At 44.7% G+C, this 22,695-nt stretch overlaps 1 protein-coding gene across 1 annotated transcript in view; it reads left to right on the top strand.

Moving 5' to 3' along the window:
* Positions 1 to 22,695, top strand: part of LOC144817689 (long-chain-fatty-acid--CoA ligase ACSBG2-like) — a 635,515-nt gene that overhangs the window by 171,532 nt on the left and 441,288 nt on the right. Inside the window, exon 3 of the mRNA XM_078674436.1 lies at positions 21,288 to 21,376. Coding sequence (XP_078530562.1) covers positions 21,288 to 21,376 — 89 coding nt within the window. The remainder of the gene's footprint in view (positions 1 to 21,287; positions 21,377 to 22,695) is intronic.

Genomic DNA, 22,695 nt, shown 5'->3' with positions numbered 1-22,695 from the left:
CATACCTTGCCATTGGAAAGTCTTATTGAATTTTTTAAAACATCTTTCACAGTAAATTGTCCCATATATTGACTTTGACCCTTCAGAACTTTCCAAGGTTTTTTAACTTTCACCAGCATACCCACTTGGACAACTGGATCAACTTTAGAACGTCTCTTCAAATCAAATCTATGCTTATTGACTATATGAGTTTTTTCAATCTTTTTCTTAACCAAATCTGGATCAATGCGACTACTGTTGGAAGTCACTAACCAAGAAGGGCTTCATTTGGTTCTTGGTAACCTTCCTCTCATGATTTCAAAGGGGGAACAATCAGTCATACCATTAGGAGTAGTTCTGTACTTCCACATGTTCTTCACACGAGAAATTCCCATTTGTCATCTTCAACTCCAGTGACTTGTATGGTGCTCTTCAGTACGCTGTTAGATCGCCCAATGATACCATTACCACTATGGTTATACAAAGAAGTGGAACAATGTATGACACCAACTTTTTAAAAAATAGTCCTTGGCCTTGTTAGAAATGAATTGAACTCCGTGGTCAGTAATGACACGGGTGGGTAAACCCTCCTCTGTGAACATTTCAACTAGAAATAGCAGTACAGTATCAGAATTCACTCTTTCTACAATTTTTAAAACAGGCCACTTTGGGAATAGATTCAAGATTCAAAATTACTTTATTCGGTTAAAAACAAAATAACCATGAAAGTAGCATGAAAGGTACAATTTACAAGAGGTCGAGTCAGCTTATTTTTAAAATCACAGAAAGAAAAAGAAAGCAGCAAAATTAAATTCATATATACAATAAAAACAATCAATCTATATAAATTAATTTACGACTTTTAAAAACTAGTTTTAAAAATTCTGCAATTGAGGCAACCATAAAAACAGTTTCCATTTTCTGGCACTCTGTAAACGCTAGGCGACATCTATATACATTTAAATCCTTGAGGATAGGGATGATAAGTTTCTTTCGTGGAAGGGTATAAAATTTACAAAAAAATAAAATGTGTATATCAGATTGTTGGGATACATCATCACATGGACAAAGACGTAAATCCTTCAACCAACAATTCATCACGGGGAACGATAATGTCCTAAATACAATATTCAATCTAAAACGAGTCAAAAGGTAACGTTCATGATTGGACATGTACAATGAAAGATATGGCTGCAATTTTTCACCACATAGAGTCCCCTGGTGGACGGAAACAGTCTTTTTTCTTGCCTCTTCAATAAATCTATTTTCCCTGAGGTACGCCATGCACAGATTTTTCAAATCTCTTCTAGAGATATGTTCCATTAATTGTGGGTCCTCGAAATATTGGAGGCAACATATTTTTTCAAGAAAGTTTCTAATGTAGCCTATCCATTTAAAATCACAGATATTGTCCGATACCATGATATCCTCTAAAATAGCCCGATTGACAACACATTCATCATTTGTCCAGACCCTATGCCAGAGAAGGACTGGCTGAATTTTAATAATATCGGTAACATAAGGTATACCCAATTCAGCATGGCATATCATCGTTGCGGTACTTTGGGGTACGGACAGAATGTGGCATAAAAACTTATTTTCCATGATCTGAATTGCACTAGTATTTGAATACCCCCATAATCCTGCACCATAGGTTACTACAGATATACAAGTCGCATTGTAAACAGTTAAAATCTCCTTTATGGGTTTTTTACCTAATTTTTTCATAAAGCATTTTAGGGCCATAATAGTCTTAGAAAATAACAAAGCTCTAGCATGGATTGCTGTAGTCCATGAGCCACTTTCATGGAACAGTATCCCCAAGTACGGGAAAGTAGAGGTCCTTTCTAAGGGGTTGGAGTTTACAAAGATTGGCTTCAGGTGCTTGTTTGATCTAGACCCACAGTACATGGATAATGTTTTAGAACAGTTAATTTTCAAATCTAAACCAAGCATAAAAGTGTTAAAAGCTGTAACCAAAGTTTGTAAGGCCATTGGGGTGCGTGCCATCAGAACCGCATCATCGGCGTACATCAGTGCAGGGACAGGCCTACCTCTCACCATAGGCATGTCTCTGCCCTCCCGCACGAGGTGTTTCTCCATTCCATTTATATATAGTAAAAATAGGAAGGGGGCTAGGACGCACCCCTGGCGCACACCCCGACCAATCCCAAATTGTCGGCTGCATTCGCCATTGTTCCCGTATCTAACACTAGCAGTGGCCCCGGAATAGAGCTCTCTCAAGAAGCATATAATGGCATTGTCTACCCCCAGATCGGCCATAATTGACCATAATTTAGTGTGTGACACACAGTCGAAGGCTGATGTTAAATCGACAAAGGTGAGGTATAGACGTTGTTTTTTAACCTTTATATACTTCTGTTGCAAGGTGAATAAGTTCAAACCTTGCTCTATGGTCCCTAAACCTTTTTGAAACCCAAATTGGAAATCACTTAAAACCCCATTATCCTCAGCCCAGCTTTGCAATTTGGCTAAAATCACTCTCCCCAAAATTTTTATAGAAGAGTCCAATAAGGAAATTGGCCTATAGCAAGTACAACTTAGCCTATCCCCTTTCTTGAAGATTGGGACTATTACCGAAGTAAACCAGGTAGGAATTAGGCTATTTTCCAGAGCGGCATTAAAAAGCTGAACCAACAGTGGCCCCCATAACTCGGTGTTAGCCTTGTAGAGGTCGGCTGGTATACCGTCTGGTCCTGCTGCCTTGCCCCCCTTGGTCGCCTTCAAGCTTGCTATAACTTCAGGAAGGGTTACAGTTAGAGTTCTCGATGTAACTAAATTTAGCAACCCCACATCCTGACCTATTTCAGGGGTTGATTCCACAACCTTATAAAGGGAGGAAAAATGAGCCACCCACTCATCTTCTGTGATGGCAATTTCCATGCGTGCTTTTTGTTCATGTAGAAGGGGGGTATTAATAACCCTCCAAAAAGCCGCCGGATCCTTTGAATTAGAGGCAGCACATAAATTGTCCCAAGCCTCTCTTTTTATCGAGGCCTTCCTATCCTTCAATACTGAATTATAGTTCTTCCTTGCAGTTCTAATTAGGATTACGTCCCGTGGTCTTTTATGAATTGCATGTCTGAGCTTTGTTAAGGCTCTGGTGCAATTCCTATCAAACCATTTTCTATTGGACTTTAGGGAATTTTTTCTTTCGACCCACAAAGCTTCCTTAATTGTACTAGAGATGATATTAAAATGTGTTAATATATCACGGTTCTCTGCATATTCATCTAGGCAAATCGAGAAACTACTCATGCATTTACTCAATATTTTATGCTGGAAATCATCCGGGACCAATCTGCTCCATTTAAGGTTGTACCCATTTTGGGCACCCAACCTCACGTCCTGGACCATTTGGCTCGGGCATTGTCTAAAGTCCTCTCCAACAAATAAGTTCTCCATTACTAATACTTGTGGCAGATGATCACTCAGTGGTAAGTCCATGATGTTTGCACTAATCAATCTGCTCGCAGAGTTAAATGTACATAAACTAAAATCAATGATAGATGAGGCACCCCGCCCAACAAAGGTTGGGACGAATGTCGTAGTCTGGTGTGCTAACTCATTGGAAAATCCAAAATTAAAGTTAAAAATCATCTCGTTTAATGAGTCGCCTAGTAGGGTATGTTCAAAATGCGTCAGATTAACATCTTGTTCCAGCATTAAACCACAAATACCCTTATGGCCCTTTTTGCAGAGAGTACAATTAAAATCACCCCCCCATAATAACATAACTTCGGCCCTCTTGCTCTTATCGAATTCCTCTTGCATTTCTAAAGTTAAAGTGTCAAGTACGTCCTTAATCATGCTATCTGGACAGGTATTATAAAAATTGAAAAGAACCACCTTAGGACCCTTCCTTGAATATATCACTATTTTTTGATAGTAATTGGATCCAGGAGAAAAGGAGATTTTATCGTATCTCAAAAGATTAGATATGTATACAGTCAATCCCCCCTTCGCTCTCCCGTATGCCCCACCCACCGCCGGGGTAAAGTAAGTTTTATAGCCATTAAGATGTATCGGCCTGGTGGCCCAAGTTTCTTGAAGGGCCAATATTCCCACGTCAGTAATGGCCTCACCCCAAGTTGGGTTGGTAACCTTTTGTTTTAACCCGGCCACGTTCCAAAAGAGCACCTTACAGTAATCATTTCCTACAGGTGAGATATCTACATTGTTCCCTAGTCTACTGACCGGGCTCCCTTGTATAGACTCAACCCCCACCTGTATTTCTGGGGTTTCATCAGACCCCAGACAACTTAAAGAACCCAAACCCACAGGGTTGTTAAGCAGCCGGTCGTCTTCCTTAAACTTAGGGAGTCAGTCCACTGCTTCCAAGCAATCAAACCGGTTGTAACACGGGAAAAACGGTGGGAATTGCATTTTGCCTGTCCACCCTAGGTCGTAACCTTGTGGATTAAAATAGGGCGCCCTCCCCTTGTGTTTCACCGTGTTCCAACCATCTTCAAGCCTCCCATTCCACTGTGTGTTGCGGTAGTTATTAGCCGAGGCCTGACCATTATTACCACCAAGGTGTCGTTTGTCCCTGGTCCAGCTCCACCTGTTATCCGGTTGTTCACCCTCAGGGTAAAAGTAGGATAATGACCTAGCCACAATAGACAACCCATAATTTTTTGGGGGCCTCGATGTAATAAATTCTGCAGTGCGGGGATTATCAAATGTTATCACCACGCAGTCATCAAACCTCCTTTTTTTATTATTATTATATCCCACCCAAGGAGCCCTTTCGACCATAAGAATGTTACTTTTAAAGGCTGGTGGGAGAGGGTAATTATCATTTAACCAATGTATTGTTTTATTTACAAGTCCCCCATTATTTTCATTTGATTTATTGCCAAGTTGGGGGACTCCAGTAAGGACCACAACATATGGTGAGGCTTCTGGCGGTAAATGTATGTTCCTGCGTGTCTCCCTTTTTTCAACATTAGCTTTAACCTTGGGGGTTTGTGTGGGTGGCACTGCTTTGTCAGTTGAGGTTAAGTTTTTAGATGATGGTGTAGGTATTGGGGGCGGATTAGTAATGGATTTTGAAGGTGGATTAGTGGTACCATTGCTTTTAGCAACTATGGGTGGTTTATTCGTAGTTGAGTTTTTTTGTACAACTTTATTGTTTGGGTTAAAGCTAGGTGCACTAATATCTTTATGAATGTTAGACAATATTCTTTCCAGACAGCGTAGCCTCACCTCGATAGGTTCTAAAAGAGTTTTTAGCATAGCATAGATGTTATTATTATCCATGCTTAGGCTACTACTGTCCTCGTCCCCTTCAGCTTGATTATCAACTACCCCGCTTTGTTCCAGGATCTCCTCCAAGCTACTATCCAAGATGGTTTCATCTGGCAGACTTAGGGTTATGCCCACACTTACATGTGGCCCTCCTACGGTGTCATTAATAATGGAGTGAGCATCTAGATTGGTGCTCACATTCAAAGGAGTTGGAGGCAACTGAATAGGGTCATGGGTTATGCTAGCCTGGGCTTTTTTCCCATTTCGAGTAGTCATTTTAATGGGCTGTTGTTTAATAATCTTTTGTTTAGGGATAGCCCCCTCCTTCCTCCCCCTTTCAATTAGGGTACTAGCTGTATGTTCATTCTCTGTTACGGCCAGTCCGTTTTCCAGCAACAAGGAAAGATTTGGGGTTGCCTCCAAGCCTTCCTGCGATGCTGGTAAATCACAACCCTGGTCCTTGTGTACCATTACAATTGTTTTTGAAGCGGATACGCTGTTAGGTGTGCGAGCATGTGCAATGTGGCCCAGAGAAGAACGCTTTGCCCTGGCTAAATCTTGGGACACCCTTCTGTCCATCAGTACGATCCCTTCATCAATAAGCGCATTTGTTCGTACTATGAAATCGTCTAAGGTACCAGTTAGTTTCTTTGCCCCAGCGGCTGCCATGCTTCTGGTCTCTGGATGGTTCATGACAAGTCCACTAAATAACCCACAATACAGGAAATAATGCTTACGCCCAATACCCAGTACTAATCGCGATGCAGGAAGGGACTCAAGGACTCACATGGGTATGTTATAGTACGAGTTAGCCAACTTACAGTTTTGCAGTCTCGGTGTCCTTTGGCTATTTACAAAACGAGCAGGGTATCTGGCCCAGGCCAGGCTCCTCGGGCCTCTGAGGGCCTAAGAGGGCCCGCCCTTTGCCCGGGCTTAGCCCCGGGCGTCCCGCTCGCGTCCTGCGTAGCTGGCTCTGACGCAGTTATGAAGCGCCTCCTGGCGCGACGTCACTGTTGCGCGCCGCCGCGTTGCCTGCCGGGAACTGTAGTCCCGGAGCGGCGGCGCTATTTCCCCAGGAATTGACTCTTGGCTCCGGTGGCGGCGTTCTCCCAGCAAGGGAGCAACCAGGTGAGTGACTCTTGGCTCGGTGGCGGCGTTCTCCCAGCAAGGGAGCAACCAGGTGAGTGACTCTTGGCTCGGTGGCGGCGTTCTCCCAGCAAGGGAGCAACCAGGTGAGTGACTCTTGGCTCGGTGGCGGCGTTCTCCCAGCAAGGGAGCAACCAGGTGAGTGACTCTTGGCTCGGTGGCGGCGTAATCAATACAGCGTGATGGCTCCTCAGCTCTCCCCCGCTCCGCCGGCTCTGACGCAGTTATGAAGCGCCTCCTGGCGCGACGTCACTGTTGCGCGCCGCCGCGTTGCCTGCCGGGAACTGTAGTCCCGGAGCGGCGGCGCTATTTCCCCAGGAATTGACTCTTGGCTCCGGTGGCGGCGTTCTCCCAGCAAGGGAGCAACCAGGTGAGTGACTCTTGGCTCGGTGGCGGCGTTCTCCCAGCAAGGGAGCAACCAGGTGAGTGACTCTTGGCTCGGTGGCGGCGTTCTCCCAGCAAGGGAGCAACCAGGTGAGTGACTCTTGGCTCGGTGGCGGCGTTCTCCCAGCAAGGGAGCAACCAGGTGAGTGACTCTTGGCTCGGTGGCGGCGTAATCAATACAGCGTGATGGCTCCTCAGCTCTCCCCCGCTCCGCCGGCTCTGACGCAGTTATGAAGCGCCTCCTGGCGCGACGTCACTGTTGCGCGCCGCCGCGTTGCCTGCCGGGAACTGTAGTCCCGGAGCGGCGGCGCTATTTCCCCAGGAATTGACTCTTGGCTCCGGTGGCGGCGTTCTCCCAGCAAGGGAGCAACCAGGTGAGTGACTCTTGGCTCGGTGGCGGCGTTCTCCCAGCAAGGGAGCAACCAGGTGAGTGACTCTTGGCTCGGTGGCGGCGTTCTCCCAGCAAGGGAGCAACCAGGTGAGTGACTCTTGGCTCGGTGGCGGCGTTCTCCCAGCAAGGGAGCAACCAGGTGAGTGACTCTTGGCTCGGTGGCGGCGTAATCAATACAGCGTGATGGCTCCTCAGCTCTCCCCCGCTCCGCCGGCTCTGACGCAGTTATGAAGCGCCTCCTGGCGCGACGTCACTGTTGCGCGCCGCCCCGTTGCCTGCCGGGAACTGTAGTCCCGGAGCGGCGGCGCTATTTCCCCAGGAATTGACTCTTGGCTCCGGTGGCGGCGTTCTCCCAGCAAGGGAGCAACCAGGTGAGTGACTCTTGGCTCGGTGGCGGCGTTCTCCCAGCAAGGGAGCAACCAGGTGAGTGACTCTTGGCTCGGTGGCGGCGTTCTCCCAGCAAGGGAGCAACCAGGTGAGTGACTCTTGGCTCGGTGGCGGCGTAATCAATACAGCGTGATGGCTCCTCAGCTCTCCCCACTTTGGGAATATATCAATAGCAGCAATAATTAACTTGTTCATTGAACCTATGGAACCCATAATGTCCATAGCAATAGTTTCCCTTGGCCAATTGGGAACACAGTGTTCACCCATATTAGGTCTGAGTGTATTTAAAGACGTGTCAGCATTGGCGCAAATGAGACAATCTCTAACAATGCATTCCACAAAAAAGTCCAATGCTGGCCATCAAAATAATATTTGGACAGATTGTTTAGTTCTTTCAATGCCATTGTGGCCCTCATGACCATGAATAACAACCATATGTCTTATACCAGTAGGAGGTATAGCTCTGTCTCCCCTTCAAATGTTACCATCAGAGAATGATAATTAATTTCTAACCTCCCAGAAGCCTTTAAGCTCGGGGGAAAAATCTTTCTTAGAAGACCAACCTTCAAGGATATATTTCTGAACTTTTTGCATAGTATGATCTTTCAGGTATTCAGCAGACCACACTTCCTTCTTGATGGGTAGGGGACCCGCATCATGTACAAGTGCAATTTGAAAATCATCCAAGGGATTATGGACATGCTCTCTAAAAGGTAAGGGAAGTCTGGATAGGAAATCAGCGGTGACGTTCTCTTTGCTAGGGACATATACAATTCTGTGAATAAAATCTTATAGTCTCATGGACATCCTGGCAATTCTTGCCGAGGCATTCATCATACCATCAGTGGTGAGCAAACGTACCAAGGGTTTATGATCGTTACAGATCTCACATTCTTTGCCCCAAACAAACACCATAAAATGCTCCAAAGTCCACACGCAAGCCAATGTCTCCCTTGCAATGATTGAATATTTCTCTTCAGAAGGTGTGAGAGTTCTAGAGGCTAAGCAATGATAGTTTCCTTACCCTTCTCCAATATTCATATTTTTAGCCTTAAAGATTTTGGGACAAGCATTATTCTTCCAAATTATATAGTGTTTAAAATTTGTTAATTCACAAATGTCATTCCTGAAAATTAGTAAACGGGACCCCAATAATATCAATTCTTGCACCTGAGTACCGTTCAGGATTGATGTCAGGGGCATCTAAATTGGGTCCAAGATTTTCTACAAATTCTCATTTACTATAGAGTACGGAGAGCCAGAATAAGCATAAATATCTCTACACCACTGTAATGACCTACTTCTCTGTATGTTTTGGTGCTTCTGTCAGTCACCAGGCCATTACTCACCACATCCTTTCTCAGGATCCAGAAAGACACCTCATTTCACAATACTTACCAAAGAAAGAAAGAAACACTGACAACATATAAGACCATTGCCGAGGAGCTCGCAAGTCACAACACCTCCCCATCCGAGAGGGTACGCAGCAAATCACAACACCTCCCCATCTGAGAGGGTACCCAGCGCATGCTCCTCCTAGCAATGTATTGGATAGAATACTTAGAATTTAGACATCCCTGCTAGGTGCCAATTCCCATTCCGTATCAACAATTACCCATTAGAGGGGAATCGCCCATCCCTCTGTAAGTACTTGGTAAAAAAGGGGCCTGACCTTCCTTCACAAGGAATAAAGACAAATTATATTCTCCAAGGGTTCTTTATTACATGATAATAGGATGACAAAAGAAAGAAATAACTAAACATCACAGTAAACATTAGTAGCAATCATCAACACATACATATATATAGAGCCTGAAAATAAAAGGCATAGTTAGATACAATAAGTACACCTGGAATACCTCACCATAATCTTAGGCGTCTTGACATCTGAAGAAGGGTCCATCTCTCTTTCCCTCTCTGGTTGGGTCATGACTCTCTGTTCCACAAACACGACTGCACGTCTGCACCGTGATGTATCATCAGACTGCCAAACCACCAGACGAGCATCTCACCCTCTCTCGGACCCCCTTTCTCTAATATACAGCTCTCCATCGAAGTTTCTAGCTAACTCCGCCTACAGTTCTCACTGGATTCCTGTACCACCTCGTACCAAGAGCACAACAAGCAGCTGGCCAAGCGTTTTGCTATGACTTCAGCATCGAGAGAGCACATTCTTCCGATAAAGAACCGGTCCGCTCTGGTTCACTGCTGGTGAACAACACATGGAAACTAAAACATAACCTCTCACCTAAAGAGGCTCAGAAGATGGCTGCAGTTTAGAATATGGAGTTGCTCAAGCATAGGCCTTTACTACTTGGAAAACAGAATGATATTAGACCACGTCAAAGCCCATAGGCTAAAGTCCTAATTCACCTAACTCAAATAACACTATGCACTTAATTCCCCAGTATCCACTATGGAGCACATGTGTGCACCATCACCAACAACACTGCACCTCAACATCCCATCCCATACCTTCTATTCTTTGGCAAGATTATTCTACAGAAAAACAGCAAGAGTATAGAACAGAAGAGAAATAGTCATATGCAAGACCATCCTACATTAAGGCTAAGGTAACATAGCACACTAAAGTCAGTACACAATGGTGGTGATCGAGGGTCATCACAAAGCATCAGACCACTAAAGTGGCTGATTCACTACATTGCACTCCATGAACCTTGAACATCACCATTCACATATGTCAAAAATAAAATCACTGAACTAAAGGCACAGCTATGACTGCATCTTTTAACGGCAAAATTGGCATTATTGCAAAGTAACTAGCAACTGAAAAACAAAACTATCATTGGGGCACCGTATCTGTTAACTGTATCAATGCAGAATAACCAGCAACTAAATAAAATCTAACTGAAGATCCGATTGTCATTGAAACATTGCATGTCTCATTTAAAGGCAAAACCAATTAAGATTAAATTTTCAGAGTGAAAGATACAAGACTGTAGGCCATATTTGAAAGAGTACCTACAAATGAAAACTGCATTTCAGAATTGAATACTCAAAAACATTGAATTCAAAGAAGATCATAATTAACTGGTTTTCTCTTTTTGTTCTTTTTTGAAACTTCATCACATATGATCACTATGAAGCAGGCAAAGACTGCATTACCTAAAACAATAACTCAGGTGAAATATCTAAAAATAATTCAGAAACATCTGGATGCTTGTGTCATTTGCACCTCTAATGATTAAACTGCAAATTCTACTGCCAAGGCAGCCAACTGTAGTTCAGAAAATATCTACTCCAATTGCAGCAAAGTGTCTCTTTTAAAAAAAAGAGTTATTTTCTGTGAAAAAAGGAAAACAAAAACACAGCTGTCACTTGTCAGGGTTAAACTCCATGTTGAAAAAACAGTTCACAGTTCCCTGCATCTTCATCTTTTACACAAGCAGCTCTCATGCTTTCAAAGTCAGTCTCATTTGAAGGGGACAGTTCCAATTGTAGCACACTCTGCTGATCCCTTCTTTGCTTAGAAAGAAGCAGTCCATCTGTGTAGAGGACAGCCCTCTGGCATCCATCTCCATCAGTATCCCCTGGACAAGGAAGAACCCCATTAGATCTGGTTCTCCATAGATCATCAGCTCCTGTCTGCCATCAGCCACAGGACATCACCGTCCACCGTCCGGTCTGGCTCCAGGCTTGGGAGGGAGGGAGGGGTAAGGGGAGGGCCCACACACACAAAAAACAACAAACGAAAATAAAAAAGGAAAGGAGAGGGAGCGGGGGAGGCGTCACTCACACCCCGGCACGATCTGGCAATCTGAAACGATAAACAAGAATCACCCATCTTGTAAAAAACTCCAATTCAAAAGCACACATTTTTCTTTTCACACCTCTAAAAGCCTTTTAGTCTGCAAAACCCTCCTCTAAATCTAGGGAATAGTTCAAGAATACTACCTGCATTATATTCTCTAAGTTTATTTGGACAAAATCTAACTTTTTCTTACACAGTCAGAAGGGCTGGGACAGCTTGCTTCACTCATCACTCGCTCCTAGCCAGCTGACCCCTCCTTCACAGCAGTTTTCGCGAACCAAGAGCTGGCTCATCGCCAATCATAACAAGCTGAGACAGACTGCTCTCTGCCTCTCAACCCCTCCCTTTGAAGAGCTCACATTCCAAGGGCGAAGCGCCTGCCAATTTTTGTCTGCCCTGCAACTACCTCCTCATAGGGGAAGGGGGGGTGAGAGGAAGCCCGCACATTTGCAAGCCTCCCATACTTCTAACTGAAGGAAGCTGGCTAAGCCTGTCATGATGAGGAGCAGAATGACCCCTCCTTCACAGAAATCTTCCTCGGACGAAAATTGGATGGTTGCCAAACATAACAAGCAGAGACAGTTCTGCTCTCTGCTGCTGGCTGCATTTTATCTCTTCCAAGGCCGAAGCGTCATGCACGCCTGCCAACTTTCCTCTGCTCCTGTCTGAGGTGGGGAGGAAGCCTGCTCATTTGCAAGCCTCCCATACATCCAATTAAAGGAAGCTGGCTCATTCTGCTGTGGCGAGGGGCTGGGATGGCCCCTCCCTTAGAAAGACCTTTGCGCTGCTTCATATTCTAAAAACCCTTTCTGTAGTCTTAGACAAAAAACAGACTCAACCTCTTTTGACCTCCATCAAAACCCTGCCTTCTATGTCTAAATGCTCTGCACTTCTGTCTAGCTAATTCAGGCAAATTTAAACTATCATTTGTAAAACATTGGCAACCTTACAAAGTCACATACAAAGTCTCACTGTACTTCTGTAACAATATCTGGGACAGCATCAGTCAAAGAAGGTATATGGTTGTTTAATTTGTAACAGTCAACTGTCATGGGCAAAGAATTATCGCATTTGTGCACCAACTACATAAAATCATTTTAAACATTAGTTATTGGGGTCACCAACCCTGCTTCTGTGAAATCCTACCAAACTGCTTTTCTGTCTATATAGGCCATTTAATAACCAATGCAATCTCCCATAAGCAAATCATATTTTCTCTCACGCTGTTCTGTCCAGTATCTTTTAGTGTGCAAAAGCACAGAGTCATGGGCATTTGTCTAGCATTCAACTTTAAAAGTGCCTTATCTTTCCTTTGTGCTGTATTGTAGCTAAAAGGGGCAACTTGCTTCTGGTTAAAATCACAAAATATTTTTGAATCTTGGAACCAGTCATACTTATTGTACACTGTTTGCTGATGTTCACTCTCAAAAACATATGGGTACATTTCTCTTTTAAAGCACAGTTTATCATGCACTGTTGGGTCTGATTTATTTCTCTACACATTCCGTTCCAATTGAAACTCCTCCTCTGAATGTTTATTTAAAACCACCTGTGTACCTTGCAGTCTGACTGGATTATTAATAACATTTCTGACTTCTGAATCATACACATTTAATCCTGTTTTCAAAGGTATATCCTCACACATTTGTGAATGCATATTAAGCAGCATATTTAAATGAACACTGCTCTATCTGTCCAAGATGTTATCCCTCCGTCTGTCAGCTCGAATACACTTTTCTCCCGAGTCTGTAAACTCATGGGAATTCCGAGCATCTTCCTCCCACATTTCACATAATAATTGAGCACATTTTAAATGCATTTTCCCTGAACACTAGAAAGGGATCCAGCCCTTTTCTGCCTAACATAAACTGCTATTTACAAGCCTCTTTATACAAAATACACTTCACACTCAATTCTCATTCAACCCAACACAATTAGCTCACTCATGAGCCAGAACACCATATAGGCTACCCCTATGCAAATAAATCAAATGATATCTGAGAGTCTGCTTTCAATTTCCAAAAAAAAACAATATTTTTCCCCCTTTTAAATCAACATTCATATCCTGCCGACTACGCCGAATTGTAATGACCTACTTCTCTGTATGTTTTGGTGCTTCTGTCAGTCACCAGGCCATTACTTACTACATCCTTTCTCAGGATCCAGAAAGACACCTCATTTCACAATACTTACCCAAGAAAGTAATAAACACTGACAACATATAAGACCACTGCAGAGGAGCTCGCAAATAACAAGTCACAACACGTCCCCATCCGAGAGGGTACGCAGCAAATCACAACACCTCCCCATCTGAGAGGGTACACAGCGCATGCTCCTCCTAGCAATGTATTGGATAGAATACTTAGAATTTAGACATCCCTGCTAGGAGCCAATTTCCCTTCCGTATCAACAATTACCCATTAGAGCGGAATCGCCCATCCCTCTTGGTAAAAAAGGGGCCTGACCTTCCTTCACAAGGAATAAAGACAAATTATATTCTCCAAGGGTTCTTTATTACATGATAATAGGGTGACAAAAGAAAGAAATATCTAAACATCACAGTAAACATTAGTAGCAATCATCAACACATACATATATATATTGAGCCTGAAAATAAAAGACATAGTTAGATACAATAAGTACACCTGGAACACCTCACCATAATCTTAGGCGTCTTGACATCTGAAGAAGGGTCCGTCTCTCTTTCCCTCTCTGGTTGGGTCAGGACTCTCTGTTCCACAAACACGACTGCACGTCTGCACAGTGATGTATCATCAGACTGCCAAACCACCAGACCAGCATCTCACCCTCTCTCGGACCCCCTTTCTCTAATATAGAATACAGCTCTCCATCGAAGTTTCTAGCTAACTCTGCCTACAGTTCTCACTGGATTCCTGTACCACCTCGTACCAAGAGCACAACAAGCAGCTGGCCAAGCGTTTTGCTATGACTTCGGCATCGAGAGAGCACATTCTTCCGATAAAGAACCGGTCCGCTCTGGTTCACTGCTGGTGAACAACAAATGGAAACTAAAATATAACCTCTCACCTAAAGAGGCTCAGAAGATGGCTGCAGTTTAGAATATGGAGTTGCTCAAGCATGGGCCTTTACTACTTGGAAAACAGAATGATATTAGACCACGTCAAAGCCCATAGGCTAAAATCCTAATTCATCTAACTTAAATAACACTATGCACTTAATTCCTCAGTATCCACTATGGAGCACATGTGTGCACCATCACCAACAACACTGCACCTCGACGTCCCATACCTTCTATTCTTTGGCAAGATTATTCTGCTGAAAAACAGCAAGAGTATAGAACAGAAGAGAAATAGGCATATGCAAGACCATCCTACATTAAGGCTAAGGTAACATGGCACACTAAAGTCAGTACACAATGGTGGTGATCGAGGGTCATCACAGAGCATCAGACCACTAAAGTGGCTGATTCACTACAACCACCTATAGTAATATTGCAAATCGGTTTCTTTTTGATCATCAAATCATCAATTTTTAAGACGACATGAGAAGAGTCTGTAATATTCAACAAGTATGATCTTTCAAAATGTGTACTCCTGTCATTATTATAACTCTCACCTGGGTCATTCTCATCATCACACTTATCGTTACCACCTTTTGCTTTTCTGCACATCTTAGAGAACTGTCCTACAAGTCCGTAGACAGGACATTTTTGTTTTATGGCAGGACAAACTTTGTTGTTAGCTAAATGAGATTTACTGCCACATCTGTAGCAAATAAACCTGTCCTTGTAAGGGAAAGCGTTACGTTCATTTGAAATGCTCTGCTTTTTTGTATTGGGGATGACTCTGGTATTGCTTACTTTAGCTACCACAGAACTAGCTTTCTTTGCTTTATCTTTATCTTCTACCCTGACTTCTATCGCACTTCTGCATGACATCTCAGCAGTAAAAAGGTCTGGTCAAGACTAATAATTCACAAAACACAGTACACTGCCACCACCACTTCACTTGATTAAGCCAGGACATGAACAGTATTTCCGAGTTTGGTGGTCCTGTCTAGGTCGTCGCAAAAAAGGTTGTAGACTGCATTTCCATGGACAGGTCTAGAACTCTGCATATATGCTGACGAGTTCAAAAAATCGGCATACCAGTTCTACATGCAGTCATGCAAGGGAACATGCCAGTATAATATCCAGGGGACATTCCTGTCCCAACATTATCTTACCACCTCTATTAAAGAGCCCAATTTAGTGTCTCTGCAAAGTACTATCCAGACCCTCAGCACCCATTCAAACTTATGTCATACACTTCCATTCCATTTTCACAACACTTGTGAGAAGTTAGCCTGGCATATGATGTCCACTAGTTCTAGTGAGCACCTTGCACCAGTCTAATCGACCCTTAATGATGGTGGTTGTAAAGTCAACGTTATAGAAAGCTATCCTTGTGGTAGCATGGACCAGCAGTTGTCAGGCTAAGACTTAGAGATGAGTTAAGCAAGTTGTTTTACCATTTATAATCCCTTGGATACCAAATGAAAGGACACCACACAAGGTACATATCAAATATATATGTATTTATTCTAACCACATCCCCTCTGCACTCTTTCTGAGGTCAGAGGTAAAAGCACAATACAAGTTACTTAATTAGCATACGATAAGTTGCACAATACGGGTTTTGCCCTAGGGGCCTCACAAACCATATACTAAAATAGTGGTATAAGGACCACAACATAAATAGAAAGCAGGCCTAGAGCCTGTGGAATCGCTGGTGCTAGTCTAAACAACCATAGGTTAGGATGCAGGAGGCCCACGGGAGACGTGTGCAGTGTCTAAACACAGCCACGGGTTACCATTGACTTTCTATGGGAAACGAAGAAGTTACAAAGTTACAGATTAAGGGCACAAAGGAGTGAACTACGATGGGGCCCTTTTGGACTAGGACACTAGGAGAGTCAATAATTACGGGAGCACCAGAGTACTCGAGTTACCTCACCCAGGGAAGCCGGGTGCATAGGTGTCTTTTCGTGTCGGGTTTCGTCGTCGATTCCAATGGAGAGCTGCGAAGAAGTGCTGTAGGCGACCAGAGGAAAAGTGTCCGGGTGGATCCAAGAGTGGATCGAAGATCTGAAGAACCTGAAAGCAGAAGGGACAGAGTCTGGGTCACAGGCCAGTGACCAGGAAGGAACCAGGCGATGTCGGGTCACTTCAGGTGAAGAAGTGAAGTTTGTCTCTGCAGCCACGAGGACCGGGAGGTGTCGACGATAACCAGAAGCTGGATTCAAGCTGCCCCATGAAGGATCTAGTTGACTGCGGTGTCGGTATTCAGATTGGACCCAACAAGCCTTGGCAAATGCAACCCATGCAGTAGGTGAAGATTGGCTTCGGTGCAGACCAGCAAGGTCTGAGGAACTTCTCTTTTGGGGAGAAGTTGGAGCAAGCCTGGAGCAACCAGGAAAGCACTTTAGTTTCAAAGAAAAGTTTTCCAGGGGCTCACTAGCCAATGGGCAAGGAACCGGGAAGGTGCATCCAGCTGAAATGCAGGAGCGAGCCCCACGGGACACTCGTGGAGTGTGGGGGCCTGAGCTTCGGTGCAAATGTTGCTCGGGTCTGGGGCTTCAATTATCCCAAAGCACAACTTCCAAATACTTCGGGAGGTAGATGCAGCTTGCAAAATGCAGGGTGTCCAGGAGTTCCGGTCCCACGTCTCTCGTGTCTGCCACGGGTCTCAGCTTTGCTGAGCAGCAACAGAGATGTCTGAAAGTCCATGTCCTGTGTCACAGAGTCTTCAGGATCCGGTGGAGCCTCGACAGTGCAGACGGGCAAGATGCTTCTTGGTGCCTGTTTGAACAGGGTGGTCACTCCTTGACCACAAGGGAGATGTCTTCTGTCTTCCAGTCGATATGGAATGTTGAAGGTCCAGGATTTATGTTTCAAAGTTTCATCCAGGGTAATCTACAGTCCTAGGGACACAGCTCCTATACTTATACTAAGTTTGGGGGCTGGACTACCTGAAAGGTCCCTCCTATGGGTGGACCTGGGGAGGGGGTGGTTACACCCCTTCCCCTTTGTCCAGTTTCGCGCCAGTGCGGGGCTGGAGTGCCACAGCTACTGGTTTGAACCAGGCTATGCATGGAGCACCTTGTGTGCCCCAGGCAGTGTCAGGAAAAGGCATTCTGAATGCAGACCACCTGCCCCAATACACTAAAGTCTGGGGCAGGTGCAACAAGTCTGCACCTCCCTAGGCAGGAAACCTATTGTCTAAGCCTCCCCTGCCGGACTTTCATCCAGCAGCAGGAGGTCAGACTCGTGTCTGTGGCAGCAGCATCCATTTTGTGATGCTGAGGCTCTGTTTAACTTTAACCGGGTGTACCAGTAACTACATGCCTTCCCCCTCTAGAAGGGTGGAATGCTATCCCCGCCGCCAGGACTGGCGGGGGAGTAGTATTCCAAAGTGTTTGACACCTTACACGACATGTTTCGATAAAGCCAAACTGAAGTTAGCATTAACCGCGAGGATTATAATGCACTTAAGAGTATATGGTATGGCAATATCATAGAACAGCTATAAGGAGATGGTTCCGAAAGCTGCAGAGGGGCTCAGCTCATGCTAGGGCACCCTCTCACATAAAACCAAGCACTCTGCCTCCAGGATTGATAAGGACTGCCATAGGAGTGACTTATAGGTTACTATTAACCCTGGGCGTAGTGGGGCGTAGTGGGGCTCCGCGGAGCTACGCGGAGAGGGCGAGAAGCTACGCCCACTCCCGCACTCCGCGTAGCCCCACTACGCACCTCCCTCCCGCTCTCCCCTACATACTTTATTTAAGCATTTACACGGATTAAAACAACTTAAAAGCACTTACCTTGTCCGGGGCTCGTCCGGGTCTTCATCTTTGAATAGCGTCCTTTGCCTGGATACCAATGCGCATGCGCGGGCGCCCGCGCATGCGCATTTCTCCCGAGAAATGCGCATGCGCGGGCGCCCGCGCATGCGCATTGGTATCCAGGCAAAGGACGCTATTCAAAGATGAAGACCCGGACGAGCCCCGGACAAGGTAAGTGCTTTTAAGTTGTTTTTATCCGTGCAAATGCTTAAATAAAGTATCTAGTGGAGGGCGGGAGGGAGGCGGGTGGCGGCCGACTCGGCTACGCTCACGGAGTGGGCGTAGTGTTGCCGGCTACGCTGTCTACGCAAAATGCGTAGAAGGCAACACTACGCCTACTCCGTGGGCGTAGCCGATTCGGACGCCCACCCTTAGTTACTATGTGCCTATATATAAGGTGGATATAGATATACTATATCCAAGTAAGGGGTGATTAGACCACCTTACCCAGGCTGTGTGAACAACCAATGGTGGCACAATATATGCTGCAGCCCCTGGTAGGCCTTGGATGCACCTATGCCCTGGGTATCTATGGTACACTATACAGGGACTCACAAGGGGGACCCAGTAACCAATCTGGTATGTACCTAAAGTACATGGATACAATTTTATAGAGAAAGCAGATAGTCTGGGGCCCTGAATAGCAGGGTCCCATGCCAACTAAGTCGAAAACCAGCAAAACACCAGGCAAAAAGTGGGGGTAACCATATAGTAAGATATCCACCTTCCTACAACACTATCACAATCTCTTACATTCCTCATTCTTCAATATCCCATCCAAGCCTCCTTATTCACAGGCCATCAGCTCTTTCTGACAAGCCTTCCGACCCCCATAATACTGTCTGCTGGCTCTCCAATATCCCACCATGTGGGAATGGTTGTGTGAACATTAACAGGGGCATAAATGATGAATCTCTTTATCCCATAATAATTATGTTTAGGATTGATATGATATTTCAATTGCACTTTAAATGTGATAATGATTTCCACATGTACTCGATAACGGAATTATAGGGCACGCGGACAACTGAACCATATTAATGGGCCCACTTGGGCAGTATGAAACAGTAATATATAATGATAAGATAATGATGTGTTAGTTGACGTGTGGACTATTACGGGGAACTTTTTAATGGGTTCTCCCCATCTACAATTTTCATTTCTATTTTTACTTTTATGATTTTTACATTTAATTTAGCATCACATGTGATAATTGTCTGTGCTATAATACATGCCAAAGAATCAGGAGTTACCAGTGTGGACATTATTAACAATTATGAATGGTTATAAAGTGAAAGCTGATATAGGTTACATTGAGTAAGTATATTGATAGCCATCCATAAATTATTATTTGATGATTGTGCAACTAGATTACATGCGGTTCGAAGAAAGATTATGGCTGTAATGGAAGGTATTTCTTTTGTTACTTTCAATGAAAGTCTTTTGTTTGTGTTTACCACTGTGCACTATGTCTAAGGAAGACAAGTATCGAGCATCAAAAGACCCACACATAAAGTCCTTGGATTGGTTTTCCTTTTTGTAGAAAGGTTTACTTACATAGTACCTAGTGGCAGTCTCCACCCAGTAGTAATAGTTACGATAGCGTTTCTATAGGAAATGTATTTTTTGTGTTGCTAATACCTTTGGCACCATTTGAGAAATCTTTCCGAAGAAGTGATACTTTTTGACAAGTTCGCACTTGGAAGGTTTTGGGGTGATCTGTCAAACTGGGGACAAGAAAAAAGGGGGGGGACTTTATTCACAGCTACAGACCAAACCGCTGAACAGATTTACACCAAATTTGACAGGAAGTTAAATCTTAGTCCAGGAAGAGTGCTTTTTGTATTTTGGTGTAAATACTTTCAGTAATTTCTGAGCAGTTATTGCTCAAATACTTTGTATATCTAGGAATGTGGATTCTCCACGGACCGCCACTGATCTCAAGCTGAGATCTGATTGGCTGCCACCACCTCAACCAGGAAGTGGTGGCAGCCATCGTAGGATTTGGGACTCAGTCCTGAGTCCTAAAAAGACATTTAAAAAAATACAGCAGGGGGCAGGGTAGGGATAGCTTGCCCCCCCCTAGCCCTGGCTGAGGCAAAACAGTTTAAAAAAAATTATTTGCAGTGAATTTGTGGGCTCTTGTGCTTGCTTTTAAAAAAAAAAAAACATGGTGGCCAGAAAAACGAGCCAATTTGGCACAGATGACCTCATCCCCCGAAGCCAACATTTTATTTAGGGGGGCACACGGCCCCCCTCTCTGGGCCAATTTTGGCCCCAGGGACCCCATCCCCGGTGGCCGATATCTTTTTCAGGAGGAAGGGGGCACCCGTGCCATTTACAGCCCAGTCAGCCCGTTCCCTAGGACCGGACATCTTTTTGAGGGGGAGGGACATTTGGACCCCTCCCCTGGCTACTTCAGGCCCTGTGGACCCCATCCTCTGGGGCCCAACGTATTTTCTATGGGTAGGAGGGCTGCGCGGGACATAGCTAGTGATCTCCGATTTAAAATTTTTTAAAACGGCCATGAGGGTGGGTTCCCCAGGGTCTAACAAGGCTCAGGGGAGAGGGGCTGTGTAGCTGCCCTTCCCCCTTTTTTTAAGTCGTTACCCTTTGGGATGGGGTTCCCTGGGCCTTATATGGCTTACGGGGGGGGCACTCCACCCCCTCCCCTTTAAAATAAATAAGGCCCTGGCATGGGGTCCACAGGGCCTAATGAGGTTCGGAGCCGGGGGCCAAGTAACACCCCTCCCTTTGAAAATATATATGGCCCTGGGGGAAGGGGTCCCCAGGGCCACATTAGGTTCTTGCTCCAGTTACCTTTTGGATAATATTTTGGCTGGTGTTTGCTTTACTGATGAGTTGGACAGGTCGAAATGTCGTATCTGTTTTAAAAAAAAGTTGTAGTTGCTAACTAGGTGTGTTCTGCACTTCAGCTTTGTTGAAATCGACGTGGAAACCCTCCTGCTAGAGTCAGTAATGAGGACAGAATCTGTGTATTTTGAGGGTAAGGTGTAAGTGCTGCCCTTATGGACCATGGCAGATGAAGAGCTGGTACTGATCAAGGCTCTCTGAATATCTTCCTTGCAGCTCGGCCTGGAGCGCTTCCACGGCGTTGGGATCCTGGGCGCCAACGCCCCAGAGTGGTTCATCGGCCACATTGGAGCCATCATGGCTGGGTAAGTGCCTCCTCTTGCTCTACTTACTCCTACGTTACACATAAGAAAAGGTGCAACCGACACTCTGGACAGTCACTGTCGGCCAGTCCACGGGTGTCAGTCCTGCTGCAAGTCAAAGCTGTATGAACACCTTCATCATCGCTCCAGTCACTTGAGACGTAACACCTCAGTAAGTCACCTGGGACATAAAACCTCACCAAAGTTTAATTGATTCTTGAGTTGGGCTTATAAAAAAAATTATTCATATTACATTATATAAACGTGTATGTCTCTGTAGCGGTTCTCATGTAAACACACCTTGCTGTGATTGAGAGTCAGATGAGCACTAAACTGCAGGTGAGAGGCTAAATATCTCTTTAAAACTATATTAGTAGTATGTATATCTGAATTGCAGGAGGGTTGGGTATGTGTGAGGCTGGTGGAGATGTTTTTCCAGATCTCATGTGTCCAGGTCTACCTTCAATTCAAATTCAAATGCCTCCATCTTCAGAATGCTGATGTCCTGTTCCTGGTGTTCAAAAGACCCCTTAGGTGGTTTGTTTCTTGGCTACAGGTGTAGAGAGGCTATTTTGATGGCCTTGTTGGTGATGCCACCTTTGGTGTGGGCCTAGAGAGGGCAGTAATGAAGTTCATTCAGTGTAGGGGTGATGGTCCTTGAGCTGGTGGCAACAAGTAAGATTCTATGAAAGGGCGCGAAATATGGAGCGAAGAAAGTCCCTGTCGCAGTGCAGGTGGGAACTGCCTTCTGCCTTCTGCTCGCAATGTTGTCGCTTTGTGTTTGATAACATCTTTACGTGAGTGAGTCAGTGGTCAGATATCGGTCATTGGTGATTTATCCATGTTATGCTAAGTAAGTAGTTATTCACATAACACTACACACATCTTGTTTCCTTTCTTCAGAGGACAGACTACAGCATCAAAGGGATCTTCACTTCGAAGCTATTCAAGGTTCATCACTCAGTGCAACTCCCTGCCACTAAAACCCGCCACCTTGTTCTGTGTGGCTTTCACACAGCAATGTTTTTTGGTATTAACAAATAATTTAAATCGTCCTTGGCAAATGCTTTTATGATAAATACAAGGGCCCTTCGATGCTGGCCCGTTTCCGCCGCTGTGCGGTAAACAAACGAACAGGGCGGGGCCGTGACGAACCCCAGCCGTCATCCGCACACGAGCACCGTGGAGCGTGACGGCTGGGGTTTGTCACCAGCATGCAAGGGGTTAAGACAGAGATATCTATAGTCAGTATATCAAAAGTGTATGGATAAGCAATACAATGTATGATTTTTATCAGAAAAAAAGAAAATATATAAAAAATA

The sequence above is a fragment of the Lissotriton helveticus genome, chromosome 2_1 (assembly GCF_964261635.1).
Source record: "Lissotriton helveticus chromosome 2_1, aLisHel1.1, whole genome shotgun sequence".
Taxonomy (NCBI): domain Eukaryota; kingdom Metazoa; phylum Chordata; class Amphibia; order Caudata; family Salamandridae; genus Lissotriton; species Lissotriton helveticus.
Note: the sequence above shows the minus strand (reverse complement) of the source record. Positions and strands in the feature narration are given on the sequence as shown.